Source organism: Eleutherodactylus coqui, chromosome 5, assembly GCF_035609145.1.
Source record: "Eleutherodactylus coqui strain aEleCoq1 chromosome 5, aEleCoq1.hap1, whole genome shotgun sequence".
Lineage (NCBI taxonomy): Eukaryota > Metazoa > Chordata > Amphibia > Anura > Eleutherodactylidae > Eleutherodactylus > Eleutherodactylus coqui.
Window position 1 is genome coordinate 69,675,623 of NC_089841.1, and position 14,009 is coordinate 69,689,631.

A 14,009-nucleotide genomic window follows, 5' to 3' on the forward strand; every position below is an offset into this window, starting at 1 on the left:
AATGCTGCGAATTTCGCAGGGAAAAAAATCGCCAGTGGGTGGACGCCCTTAGGTCGAATGTTCACGGGTGGATTTGATTTGCGGAGTGCAAAGATCCGCAATTCAAAGTGCCCATAGGGAAGCATTGAACTTAAGCATGCAGATTTGATTTGCGGACTGTTTGGTGCAGGAAACAAATCGCAGCATGCTCCATTTCAGTGCGGATTCCGTGTGGACAGGCTCAATAAAAGTCAATGGGTGCAGACAATCCGCAGTACATACACAAATACAATTGCGAATGCACTGCAGATTTGAAGGTTAAAATGAATTAGGGAGGTGGGGAAAAGGCTGGGAGGTGGGGTTGCGCAGTGCTTTCGAGTATCTCCATGTGGAAAAACCATTATATCCGTGATCTCCTGCAAATGGTTTCCAGAGGTCTTCCGCTACAGAAATCTGCATGTGGAAACCAATCCGCCTGTGGACATGAGGCCTTACCTTATGTGGTTCAGCAGAAAGCAGATATTCTCTCTCTACGTGGTATAACAGTGTGAGGATCAACCAGTACATGATTTTCTGCCCAATTGTTTACCTTGTGCATGATACAATTTCATCAGTAGCAGCAGTCTGAACTTAAATACTGACCAATTTATTTGCAGCCTAGATCCCTGATAACATACGAGTCCTTGACAATTAATTTCATTTGCAAAGCAATTTTCATGGTTTACTTTAAGCCTACACCATGCTTCTCAGAACCATAGGGCTCTTGTTCAAACATGAGCTTTGTTTGTCAAGGTTATAAGTTCAGAAACACCAAGAATTTACCTTTTTCTTCTCCTGGAGATCGGCTGCGATGGTCTTTCCCCCCACTGTGGCCTCAAAGGTGTAGACAGCGGAGTCTTCATCCATGGGGAACACAAAGATGGCCTCCAGTGCCTTCTCCTCCTCATTCTTGTATTTGAGCGTCGCAGAAACATCAGCCACGAAGCCTTTCACCTGGACGTCAACAGAGATCCCCTTGAGAGGAACTAATTGTTCCAAAGAAAGTGAAGAAATTAGTTGTGCTTCATCCACCTGAACCAACCTCGCATGTTTACATCTGGTCAGTGATGTTCTTGATGGGATCGAGTACACGTTACATATACAAAAAGGGCAAGTTCACATGTACGTATATATTGCATTCCCCATAAAATTGTTTGTGTGTGAGAAGTGTCCCGAATTAGTTAAATCATGGGTGGGGCAGACATAGGGCTTACTATGACTCTGTAGTCCAAGAGCCCTGGCTGACCCTGTGAAGACCTCATTTGTATCCCTAATGAAATGTATGGGGTCTTCAGATTAGATGGTTTCATTCTGACCCATCAATGGTTTAGCTTTTTTTTTGTTAGGGCTTAAATACATCGGTGCACGCGCAAATCCACTAGAAAGATAGGTCCAAACTGAGTTAAGTTTGTTTGTTTGTCTTGGCCTTCATGCTGTGTCATTTACTTTTGTCACCCTCATTATACACGTTGTGCATTGTATTAAATTACTGCATTGTTGTTGGATTTGTACATTTTTGTTCTATTCAAAGCCGAGGTAGGTCTGTGCATAGCTACTTGGGACTCTTTTAGACGGAAACTTTTTTTTTTTTTTACAGATGTTCACTTTTACTACAATAATAATGTTTAATCTGTGAAAGGGGTGTTTGGTTTTATGTGAATAAAGCTTAATTATTGGAGAATATAAAAGTTCTTCAACTTTCTTATATACTTTCAAAGTGGAGGGTGTTCTACTTTAATTGCTGCTGTTAACATGTTATGTGTTATTTTATGTTTAATCAGTTTTTATAAATGTTTTGCGAATATTATAAAATAAGCAATAGCAGAACGGTCTTGCAGGACCATATAAATGTGTAAAAACGGTAACCTTAACATTTTCTTATGTAATTTCAAAACATATTTTATACATTTCTTATTAATTTTTTCATGATACTGCCAAAGGATGGGAAAAATTTCCTAGAACTTATGAAATCAGCAATTTTAACTTTCACATTGCATGATCTATGGATCGTTTTTTCGGTGGTTATTAAAATTAGAGAGATAACTAAGCATCCCGTTAACATCCTAAAAGGAGTTAGTAACTTACTTCCAGATTTTAAAGTAACCATATTGAACTCTAAGTAGGTTTAGTATTGTTAACTTAGAAGTAAAATTTATCAGAAAGTAGCCAGAGAAAGAAAGAGTGAGGAGAGCATGGTTGAGGGAGAGGAATAAAATAAATAAATAAAATGTAACAAAAAATAGCAGACACATATCAGAGGATGGAATTGGGAGGTACCCTAGATAGGAGTCATTATAGACTCCGAAACATGTTGCGTCTGACCTTTTTATCTCTATGTGTCTGCAACTATGTGCTGGTTTTACCAATAAATTTGATTTTATTCATATCCTTTTTTGTCTGGACTCCTCCACTATCTATTTATATCACCATGTCACTTTAGACTTTGTAAGGGGGGTGTCTATGAGTATCCACCCGGACCCCCTCTCTTAAGTAAGTGTCACTTCAATGTCATAATACTGGTCAATTTGAACCCTGAGCACAGGAGAACTTTTCTTAACCTCTTAACGACTGCCCCATCGGGAAACTACGTCCTCAGAAAGTGGTCTTTAATCCTAGAGGACGTAGTTTTATGGATTAATGCCCACTTGCCTGAGGACGTGACAGCTCCATGCTCTCGGTGCCCGCAGGTAGCCGACAGCATGGAGCTGTCATCCCAGGATGCGGGCAGTCCCCCCGGCATTGCGATCGGCACTATCCAATGGGTAGCGCCGATCGCAAAAAAGTAAATAAAAGTGTGAAAAAAAGTAAAGATTGAGCTGCCCTGATGGATCCGATCCATCAGGGCAGCTGAAAATGCTCACCTGCCTTCTCCGCGCTGCCCCCGATGAATCTGATCCCCCCGGACCCGCCGGCAGTTTTCTGCGCATGCGCGCCAGACGATGACGTCACTCGCATGCGCAGAAGCCCGGGAGCCCCCGGCAAGTTCAAAATCTCCTGGCTCCCGGCTCCTGAAGGTAGCCGGGAGCCAGGAGGTGTTACCGGGCCCGCGATCGATGCTATTCATTGGATAGCGGCGATCGCGAAAAAGTTTAAAAAAGTTTTTAAAAAAGTGTCCGTTTCACCTCCCCTCATGGATCAGATCCACGAGGGGAGGTGAAAATATTCACCCCCGGTCCTCAGTGGTGTCCCGATGTTCTGGGACCCGAAGTCCCCCTCTGCGCATGCGCGCCCGATGATTGACATCGGGCGCGTGCACAGAGGGGCTCGAGCACCGGGAAATTTAAAATTCCTCTGCTCCAGGCTGCCATGTGTAGCCCGGAGCAGAGGGATGTCACCAGGGACATGATCACTGTCATCCAATGGATGACAGTGATCATGTAAAGTAAAAAAAAAGTGTAAAAAGTAAAAAAAAACAAAGTTTAAAAAAGTTTTTAAAAAGTTAAAAAATCTTACATCTCATCACCCCCCACGGATCATATCCGTGAGGGAGGATGAAATGACGTACCTAAGGCCCGCGGATTTATACGCGGACCTTACCCCAGCTTCTGTGCACGCGCCCGTCGCCAAAGTGGCGGACGCATGCGCAAAAGCTGTGGATTGCCAGCGTAATTTAAAATCTCCCTGCTCCTGGCTACAAAATTTAGCCGAGAGCCTGGAGATTTCATGGGGGGCCGTGGTGAGCGGTTCCTGGTCACGTGTTCGCCGTTATTCAATGGATAATGGCGATCACGTAAAAGTTAAAAAAAGGTGAAGCTTCATCTCCCCTCACCGATGCGATCTTTTTAACGGAGGCCTCCGTATTTGCACCCCGACGCGATCCTCATGCGTGAACTTTCCTGTATTCTGCGCATGCGACCGCCAGCAAAATACCGGACACATGCGCAGGAGTCAGGGAGCACATGAAATTTAAAATCTCCTTGCTCCCAGCGACCAACGGTCGCCGAGAGCCTGGAGCAGTGACGAGTGGCCTCGTTGAGCGGTCCCCGGTCACGTGAAAAAAGGTAGCGATCTAGCTTTGGCCGGTCTCACATGACCGGATAGGAATTACGGATTCTGCATGCGTCTGATCCGCGGTAATATGCAGATCAATCGCATTGGATTACACAGTTCTGCTCACATTAGTGGGTCGGAATTGTGTAATCCACTCGCAGAAAAGAGAACGCATCATGTTCTATTTTACCGCGGATATCCGCAGCATAGAGCCCATTGTGCTCCGTGGTCGCGGATATACTCGCTGCCCATACGCAACTACGTTGTATACGGGCTGCGGGTACCCGCGTCATCGCTAAGTGACGGTGCGGGAAATACAAACAACAAAAAAAAATGTACTGCGCATGACCGCCTGTGTGAGTAGGCAGTTATGCGCAGTACATTACATGGCCGTACGCAGGGTCACGGCCGGCTCACAGCTGAAATCCGCTGTGGGCCTCCGCAAGCGGATTCCACCTACGGCCGTGTGAGCCTGGCGTTATTTAGATCGCTACCTGTAATACGTAATTTACAAGAAGCCCCTGGAATGCTTGCCTTCCTACAGTTCCAGGAGCAGCTTGTTGAGCATCTTCTGTACGAGACCGCCGCACCTCAGCAGGCTTACGGAGACTCACAGAGTGCCACTTTTTACACCCTATACCCGCTACTGAGGTCACGAAATACCCCCAAAAAGCATGAGAGGAGGGGGGGATATACGGTTTTATTGCCCCATGGGCCCATCCCAGCCAGCCTCCGTAGTTACCTCTGTCTTCGGAAATACTACACAGTTCACATTATTACTTTTATCTAAGATTTGGGGAACGCCGAAAAGGGTGCGGAGTGTCTGAGTGTGTGGGGGGGAGGATTTTTTAAGGTGTCAATTTTTATTCCGTACAAGTGGGCAATGGGGCCTGGAATTTATTCAGTTGTGCCCTGCAATCCAACGGGTGTTCCCTCCATTATAGGCCTTGCCATGTGTCCTATAATTAGATTAGGGCCACAACGGGAATGTTTCTGAACACGGGACAAACGGGGGTATCCATTTTGGGGTGAATGTCTTCATTCATATGTACACTGTACAAAAAAAACTGTTTTTAAATTGGCAAAATTGCCAAAAAAATGAAAATTGTAATTTTTTCCTTCTGCTTTGCTTAGATTCATTCAAATACTGTGGGGTCAAAATACGCAGTACACCCCTAGATGAATTCGTTAAGGGGTCTAGTTTTTAAAATGGGGTCATTTGAGGGGGTTCTTTATCGTTTTAGATGCTCAATGGCTCTATAAGTGGGCGATGGGGCCTGGAATTTATTCCGTTGTACCCTGAAATCCAACAGATGCTCCTTCCATTATAGGCCTAGCCATGTGTCCTTTAAGTAGATTAGGGCCACAAGGGTATGGTTCTGAACACGATACAAACAGGGGTATCTATTTTGGGGTGAAAGTCTTCATTCCTATGTGTGCTGTACAAAAAAAAAAGTTTATAAATTGATACAACTGCCAAAAAAATGAAAATTGTAATTTTTTTCCTACTGCTTTGCTTAGATTTATTCAAAAATTGTAGGGTAAAAATACACAGTACACCCCTAGATAAATTCGATAAGGGGTCTAGTTTTTAAAATGGGATCATTTGTTTGGGTTCTCTTTGGTTTTGGCCGTTCAAGGGCTCTACAAGTGGGCAATGGGGCCTAAATCACTTTCATGCTAAATTTCAGTTCTGAAAGCCACCGATTACTCCTTTCATTTTGGGCCCCGTTGTGCATCCAGACAAAAGATTAGGGCCACAATGGGTATGTCTCTAAACACGGGAGAAACAGGGGTATTTATTTTGGGGTGCAAGTCTTCATTCATGTGTGTGCTGTACAAAAAAAGCAGTTTTTAAAATGATTGAATTGCCAAAGAAACGAAAATCACATTTTTTTCCCCTTTGCTTTGCTTGAATTCATTCAAAAACTGTGGGGTAAAAATACACAGTACACCCCTAGATAAATTCGTTAATGGGTCTAGTTTTCAAAATGGGGTCACTTGTGGGGCTTCTCTTTGGTTTTGGCCGCTCAAGAGGCCTACAAATGTGCTATGGGGCCTAAAACGCCTTCAAGGAAAATTTATGTTCTGAAAACCACCGACTACTCCTTTCATTTTGGGCCCCATTGTGCATCCAGACATAAGATTAGGGCCACAATGGGTATGTCTCTGAACACGGGAGAAATAGGGGTATCCATTTTGGGGTGCAAGTCTTCATTCATATGTGTGCTGTACAAAAAAAGCTGTTTTTAAATGACAGAATTGACAAAAAAACGAAAATCACAATTTTTTCCTTTTGCTTTGCTAGAATTCATTCAAAAACTGTGGGGTCAAAATAGGTAGTACACCCCTAGATAAATTCGTTAAGGGGTCTAGTTTTTAAAATGGGGTCATTTGTGGGGGTTCTCTTTGGTTTTGGCCGCTCAAGAGCTCTACAAAAGTGCTATGGGGCCTAAAACGCCTTCAAGCAAAATTTCAGTTCTGAAAGACACTGACTACTCCTTTAATTTTTGGCCCCGTTGTGCATCCAGACATAAGATTAGGGCCACAATGGGTATGTTTCTGAACATGGGAGAAACGGGGGTATCCATTTTGGGGTGTAAATCCTCATTTTCATGGGCACTATAGGAAAAAAATATATGTCTTTAAAATGACATATTTGCAAAAATATGAAATTTTATTTTTTCTCCTCTAAATTTAATTAATTCCTGAAAAAAAACGGTGGGGCCAAAATACTCATGACACCCCTCAGTGGATACATTAAGGGGTGTAGTTTTTAAAATGGGGTCATTTGGGGGGGGGTATCTATTATTCTGACACTCATGAGCCTTTGCAAACTTGGCTTGGTGCAGGAAAACAAAGTGTTCCTCAAAATGCTGAAAAGTAATGTTAAATTTGTACGTCATCTAAATGGTTAAAAAAAACACGAGTTTTTCAAATGTGCATTCAGAACAAAGTAAACAGATGGAAATATATATCTTATCAAAAATTTGTACTGTATGTTTGGACATATTTGAGATATTACAGTTGAAAATGTAAAAAAAATGACAATTTTTTCAAAATTTTCCCAATTTTGGCGCTTTTAATAAATATACACAAATTATATTGGTCTTTTTTTACAACCAAAATGAAGTACAACATGCTGCGAAAAACCAATGTCAGAATCCCTTGGATATGTAAAGCCTTTACGGAGTTATGCTACGTTTAACGACGCATGTCAGATTTCCAAAATTTGGCTCCGTCACTAAGGCGCAAACAGGCTTCGTCACTAAGAGGTTAAACCACTACTTCTCTTGTTCTTGCCCGAGATATTAGATAGCTCAGAATTCTACTTGCAACACACTCCTTTGGATGGCTCCAAAACACGGTGTGTCTTTGATCACTGGCTCCTCCTTCTTGTTCACTTGGACCTGAGGCGTAATAGCTAATCATTTCAGGCAGGTTGCGCCATTGACGCCAGGTGAGTCCTTTTCCCGTAAATTTATGTTTCACAAAATCTATCTTATACCATTGGCAGAGGCGCTGTCCTGATAACTATAAATGAGCGAGTATACTCGGTAAAGGCAATTGCTCGAGCAAGCATTGCCTTTATCGAGTACCTGCCCGCTCGAGATGAAATGTTCGGGTGCCAGCAGCGGGCAGGGAGCTGCTCACCGCTCCCCCGCACCGGCACCCGTACGTTTCATCTCGAGCGGGCAGGTACTCGATAAAGGCAATGCTCGCTCGAGCAATTGCCTTTACCGAGTATACTCGCTCATCTCTACTGATAACCTATTTGGATCCATTCAAGGGTACTGGGTGTTTGTGGAGTCTTCCAATATCTGGGCATAACAGCACATGCTGTTTATTGATGGGGTGAATCATGGAAGGATGGAGAGGAGGGCAATCTGAGGGGATGCTATAATAGATCGTCTGGTAACTTTTGTTCTGGTGGAGAACACTATGTTCTAGAATGGTCCAAGTGAAGGATAGTCCCACCACATGTGCAGCATAGTTCCAGCAGCTTGGTGAGATAGATGGATATACATGATGTAGCAGTGCATGGAGACCACCTTGTTATTAGCTTATAATTCTTTTCCTGGACTTTACAGGCCATGGGCAACTTTTGAAACAGTATAAATGCTTTTCTTCACTCTTCTGATGTTATGGTTGTAGCAAGCCCATCTTCCCATGCATTCCTGAAGACCGGGTCCTGAGAGGATAGACCCTCGATCAAGCAGCTATAAGTTTGTGAGAGGCATCTGATCAGAGGCAAATTTTTAGAGAATAGAGTCGCAAATGGAATCAGTGGAGCTATAAATGCAGAGTTGGATATGTTGGTGTTGAGAAAATGTGAAAGTTGCATGTATGAGAACCATGAGAGTGAGACTTCTGGGTGCAGGTTTTTAAGTTCAGTGAAGGAAGGGGTCCTATTTCTGTTCAAAATCTGGTGGATTCTAGTGTCGTCTGACTCAGACCACCCCGTTAATCCCTCATGGAGTTAGAGGGCCTTTATTTCTGAATAAGATGTTTTTTGCAGTAATCTTATCCCATTTGATGAGGAGATCAGGGGCAAGGAGGGAACATTTAACATTATTGTGTGGTCTGGCTGAGGGCGAAATCCAAGGCAGCAATTTTAGAAAAGTTCCAACAAAGTCCATTTCTAGTTTAATACATTGTTTAGACTTTCCATGGAAGTGCCAGTCAAACAGTCTAAGGAGGATAGAGGCTGTGTGGTAAAGCTCTGCCATTTCTCGGAAATACTACCTGTACCTTAAGCCACACCAGAAAGGTAGGAGGAGATTAGGGAGGTAAACAAGTGGATCCAGAGTTAGTATAAGCAAGAGGGGTTTAGGTTCCTGAAGAACTGGGCTAAGTTTGCTGTCGGCTTCATGCTCTACCATAGGGACAGGCTGCATCTCAATGGGGAGGGTACAGCTGAGCTGGGGGAGAAGATGCCCAAATATGCCAAAAAACAGAAAACAGAGGGACTCCTCATCTCACAGTTCTACACAGACTATCGAGACATATTCCGTTCACAGTCACTAACAAATATGATGGAACAAGATCCTTCCTCCCCCACACCAGCTCATTATGAGACACCATCGAACTTACAGGACAATGCGGACCCTACCCAAAGTCTTGATGTGAAAACCTTATATGAGAATATCAGTTTGTTTTTCAAAAAGGAGCTTCATCAGGCATGCCCGAAATCTCAAAAGAAGTACGGGATTTATCTCAACTTATCTTTATCGAGACAAAGACTGATGAGGTTATTGCTACTCTAGATGCAGATCAGGCCTGAATCAATGAGAACCAATCTAAAATGGAGTTACTGGAGCTAAAACTGGAGGATCTAGAGAACCATTCTAGGAGAGCTAACATGAGAATAAGAGGCCTTGTCGAATGCTTTACCGCACTAAAAGACGCAGCATTAAATTTATTCCAAGCCTTCCTCCCACAGACGGACATCAACTTATTCCGAATGGACCACATCCATAGAGCCTTGACCAAACCCTGCAACACAAATCTAGACAGACATTATCCTCAAGCTCCACTACCCAGAGTCAACGGATATGATTCTATCTGCAGCCAGGAACTTTTCCCCTCTCCCTGGGACAGAGCCAGGGGTTCAACTCTGTGTCCAGTATGAGAGGTCCCGTCTAAGGCAAGATATGATCATTCTTCTCTGATTGGTACTGAATGTACCTGTTAAAATTGAGGGTTATAGTACCCTTATGCACTGAAAAAAATTCTAAATATGTTGTGTTTAAGATTATGATCACCAATATGTACACCATGTTGCTCTCCACACAAATGCAATTTAACTTGGCCCTCTAGATAGGTCCACTTTGCACCCTATTAACCTTTAGTTTTTTTCCTCCCATAACAGTTTTTTGCCCATTTGCCTGTGTTAGTTACAATCCATTGAAGAGCCAGTGCTGGTTTTGTCTAGAAAAGAACATAGTCATGTAGAGCAGGTTTGTATTCTAAACCCTCCTGATCCAAAATTTAGAATGGTCACCCTAAATAGTCCCCATGTGTAGAATTATAAGTGATGTGATTTAACTCCCCGATCAAGCGTAGGAAGGCCTTCCTTGATTATGAGAAGCACATACCTGACATCATTTGTATACAAGAGTCGCACTTCTCGCAAGATTCCCGTCCCAAAACCCTTTAACTCCCAGTACCAATCCCACTATGATTCTCAGTTTGTCACAAGTTAAAGGGGAGGGTCAATATTTGTTCACAACCCCCCACTATACAATGTAACAGTTGAACAGGGTCATAACGGTTGAATAGGGTCGATACTTAAAGGAGATGTCTCGAGGCAGCAGTGAAATATTTTTTTTGCCCAGTCCCCCTTCTTCAGTATACAATACTAAGTACCAATGTAAATGGCTTTTAAAGCCGGTTCCTACTTACAGTTCTGGCGTTTCATGAACTTATAAAAAGTTTCCCAAAGATGGCCGCCGCTTCTTCTCCCTGCGCTTGCTTCAGCCCGACGTGCTCGCTCCCGAGACGCCGGTCACGCTTCGTTTTAGCAGGGAGCTGTCCAGTGCTGATCCTTTCCCCCTGCACAAGTAACCCAGGCTTCGTAATAGCAGGGAGCTGTCCAGTGCTGAATTCTCAGCAGAAGGTACTGTAATGCCTCCCTGCAATTCACTTTCCACTGTTTTAGATGAAATAGTTTTTTCACCTAAATATATATGTGTGTGTATATATGCGTGTACACATTTTATATATATATCTATCTATATATATATATAGATAGATAGATATACAGTATACGTGTGTATGAGTATACGCATACGCGTATTCGTGAGTGTATATATACACACACATTATATATATATATATACATATATACACCCACACGTGTTTGTATATGTGTGTGTATGTGTATATATATATATATATATATATATATGTGTGTGTGTATATATATGTGTGTGTGTATATATATATATATATATATATATATGTGTGTGTGTGTATGTGTATGTATGCGTGTGTGTGTATGTATGCGTGTGTGTGTATGTATGCGTGTGTGTGTATGTATGCGTGTGTGTGTGTGTGTATGTATGCGTGTGTGTGTGTGTATGTATGCGTATGTATGCGTGTGTGTGTGTATGTATGCGTGTGTGTGTATGTATGCGTGTGTGTGTGTGTGTATGTATGCGTGTGTGTGTGTATGCGTATGTATGCGTGTGTGCATGTATGCGTGTGCATGTATGCGTGTGTGTGTATGCGTGTGTGTGTATGCGTGTGTGTGTATGTGTATGTGTGTATGTATGCGTGTGTGTGTGTGTGTGTATGCGCGTGTGTGTGTGTGTATGTATGCGCGTGTGTGTGTGTATGTATGCGCGTGTGTGTGTGTGTGTATGTATGCGCGTGTGTGTGTGTGTGTGTGTATGTATGCGTGTGTGTGTATGTATGCGTGTGTGTGTATGCGTGTGTGTGTGTGTATGCGTGTGCGTGCGTGCGTGTGTGTGTATGCGTGTGCGTGCGTATGCGTGTGCGTGTGTGTGTGTGTAGGCCCCGGCGGCAGGCTCCGGGGGGCAGCACGGCGGCAGGCTCCGGGGGGCAGCACGGCGGCAGGCTCCGGGGGGCAGCACGGCGGCAGGCTCCGGGGGGCAGCACGGCGGCAGGCTCCGGGGGGGCAGCACGGCGGCAGGCTCCGGGGGGGCAGCACGGCGGCAGGCTCCGGGGGGGCAGCACGGCGGCAGGCTCCGGGGGGGCAGCACGGCGGCAGGCTCCGGGGGGCAGCACGGCGGCAGGCTCCGGGGGGCAGCACGGCGGCAGGCTCCGGGGGGGCAGCACGGCGGCAGGCTCCGGGGGGCAGCACGGCGGCAGGCTCCGGGGGGCAGCACGGCGGCAGGCTCCGGGGGGCAGCACGGCGGCAGGCTCCGGGGGGCAGCACGGCGGCAGGCTCCGGGGGGCAGCACGGCGGCAGGCTCCGGGGGGCAGCACGGCGGCAGGCTCCGGGGGGCAGCACGGCGGCAGGCTCGGGGGCACGGCGGCAGGCTCGGGCGGCACGGCGGCAGGCTCGGGGGCACGGCGGCAGGCTCGGGGGCACGGCGGCAGGCTCGGGCAGCACGGCGGCAGGCTCGGGGGCATGGCACCAGGCTCGGGGGCAGGGCGGTAGGCTCGGGGGCAGGGCGGTAGGCTCGGGCAGCACGGCGGCAGGCTCGGGGGCAGGGCGGTAGGCTACGGGGCAGGGCGGTAGGCTACGGGGCAGGGCAGTAGGCTACGGGGCAGGGCGGTAGGCTAACACATCACACCCGACCCCTCACTTACATGGGCGGCTTCTAGGCAGGGCTTCTCGGCTGGGCGGCTGGGCTTCTCGGCTCCGCTCGGCTGGGCTTCTCGGCTGGGCGGCTCTGCACCTTTCTCTAACAGAGGATGGTAGCAGAATGGCCGCTCCAGCGCGCTCCCGAGAGGTTACAGCTCTTCTGCGCATGCGCAGAAGAGCTGTAGCGGCTAACACACTGAAGCGGCTCGTGCTGAGCAGAAAACCGGACTGCGCAAGCGCGTCTAAAAAAGCAAGCCGCCAGCGAATTTAGACGGAACCATGGAGACGAGGACGCTAGCAACGGAGCAGGTAAGTGGAATAACTTCTGTATGGCTCATATTTAATGCACGATGTACATTACAAAGTGCATTAATATGGCCATACGGAAGTGTATAACCCCACTTGGTTTCGCGAGACCACCCCTTTAATACTAATAGGTGACCTATATAACGAAAAACTATGTATAGTCAATACTAGAGATGAGCGAACACCAAAATGTTCGGGTGTTCGTTATTCGAAACGAACTTCCCGCGATGTTCGAGGGTTCGTTTCGAATAACGAACCCCATTGAAGTCAATGGGCGACCAGAGCATTTTTGTATTTCGCCGATGCTCGCTAAGGTTTTCATGTGTGAAAATCTGGGCAATTCAAGAAAGTGATGGGAATGACACAGAAACGGATAGGGCAGGCGAGGGGCTACATGTTGGGCTGCATCTCAAGTTCACAGGTCCCACTATTAAGCCACAATACCGGCAAGAGTGGGCCCCCCCCCCCTCCCAACAACTTTTACTTCTGAAAAGCCCTCATTAGCATGGCATACCTTTGCTAAGCACCACACTAGCTACAACAAAGCACAATCACTGCCTGGATGACACTCCGCTGCCACTTCTCCTGGGTTACATGCTGACCAACCGCCCCCCCTCCCCCCCACAGCGCACACCAAAGTGTCCCTGCGCAGCCTTCAGCTGCCCTCATGCCACACCACCCTCATGTCTATTTAGAAGTGCGTCTGCCATGAGGAGGAACCGCAGGCACACACTGCAGAGGGTTGGCACGGCTAGGCAGCGACCCTCTTTAAAAGGGGCGGGGCGATAGCCCACAATGCTGTACAGAAGCAATGAGAAATAGAATCCTGTGCCACCGCCATCAGGAGCTGCACACGTGGGCATAGCAATGGGGAACCTATGTGCCACACACTATTCATTCTGTCAAGGTGTCTGCATGCCCCAGTCAGAATGGTAATATGTACCTTAACAGTAACCGCGTTGGTGGTAATGTGGTGGTGACTGCGGACCTAGTAGCACGGTTGTATTTTGTTGGTTTTCGGAATGCGGCCAGGATTAAGTGGGCCGTGGCGGGGGGATGGTGGGGGGGCTCTCTTGTTGTGTCGGTAAAGGTGAAATTCTTGGACTGCCACCAGACGAACCAATGCAAAGGCATTTGCCAAGAATGTTTTCCCTGTTGGAGGAGGAGGGGGATGTTTTTGAGGCACTACGTGTCCTCTCCACGTGTCCGTGGTTATATGCACCTTAACAGTAACCGCGTTGGTGGTAATGTGGTGGTGACTGCGGACCTAGTAGCACGGTTGTATTTTGTTGGTTTTCGGAATGCGGCCAGGATTAAGTGGGCCGTGGCGGGGGGATGGTGGGGGGGCTCTCTTGTTGTGTCGGTAAAGGTGAAATTCTTGGACTGCCACCAGACGAACCAATGCAAAGGCATTTGCCAA

At 46.3% G+C, this 14,009-nt stretch overlaps 2 protein-coding genes across 2 annotated transcripts in view; both read right to left on the reverse strand.

Annotated features, from left to right (window-relative positions):
- Positions 1 to 14,009, reverse strand: part of LOC136627524 (von Willebrand factor A domain-containing protein 5A-like) — a 329,030-nt gene that overhangs the window by 127,351 nt on the left and 187,670 nt on the right. The gene's annotated exons all lie outside the window — the stretch shown is intronic.
- LOC136627190 (von Willebrand factor A domain-containing protein 5A-like) overlaps positions 1 to 14,009 on the reverse strand; it is a 143,612-nt gene that overhangs the window by 84,377 nt on the left and 45,226 nt on the right. The window contains exon 3 of the mRNA XM_066602122.1: positions 802 to 1,004. Within this exon, the coding sequence (XP_066458219.1) occupies positions 802 to 1,004 (203 nt within the window). The remainder of the gene's footprint in view (positions 1 to 801; positions 1,005 to 14,009) is intronic.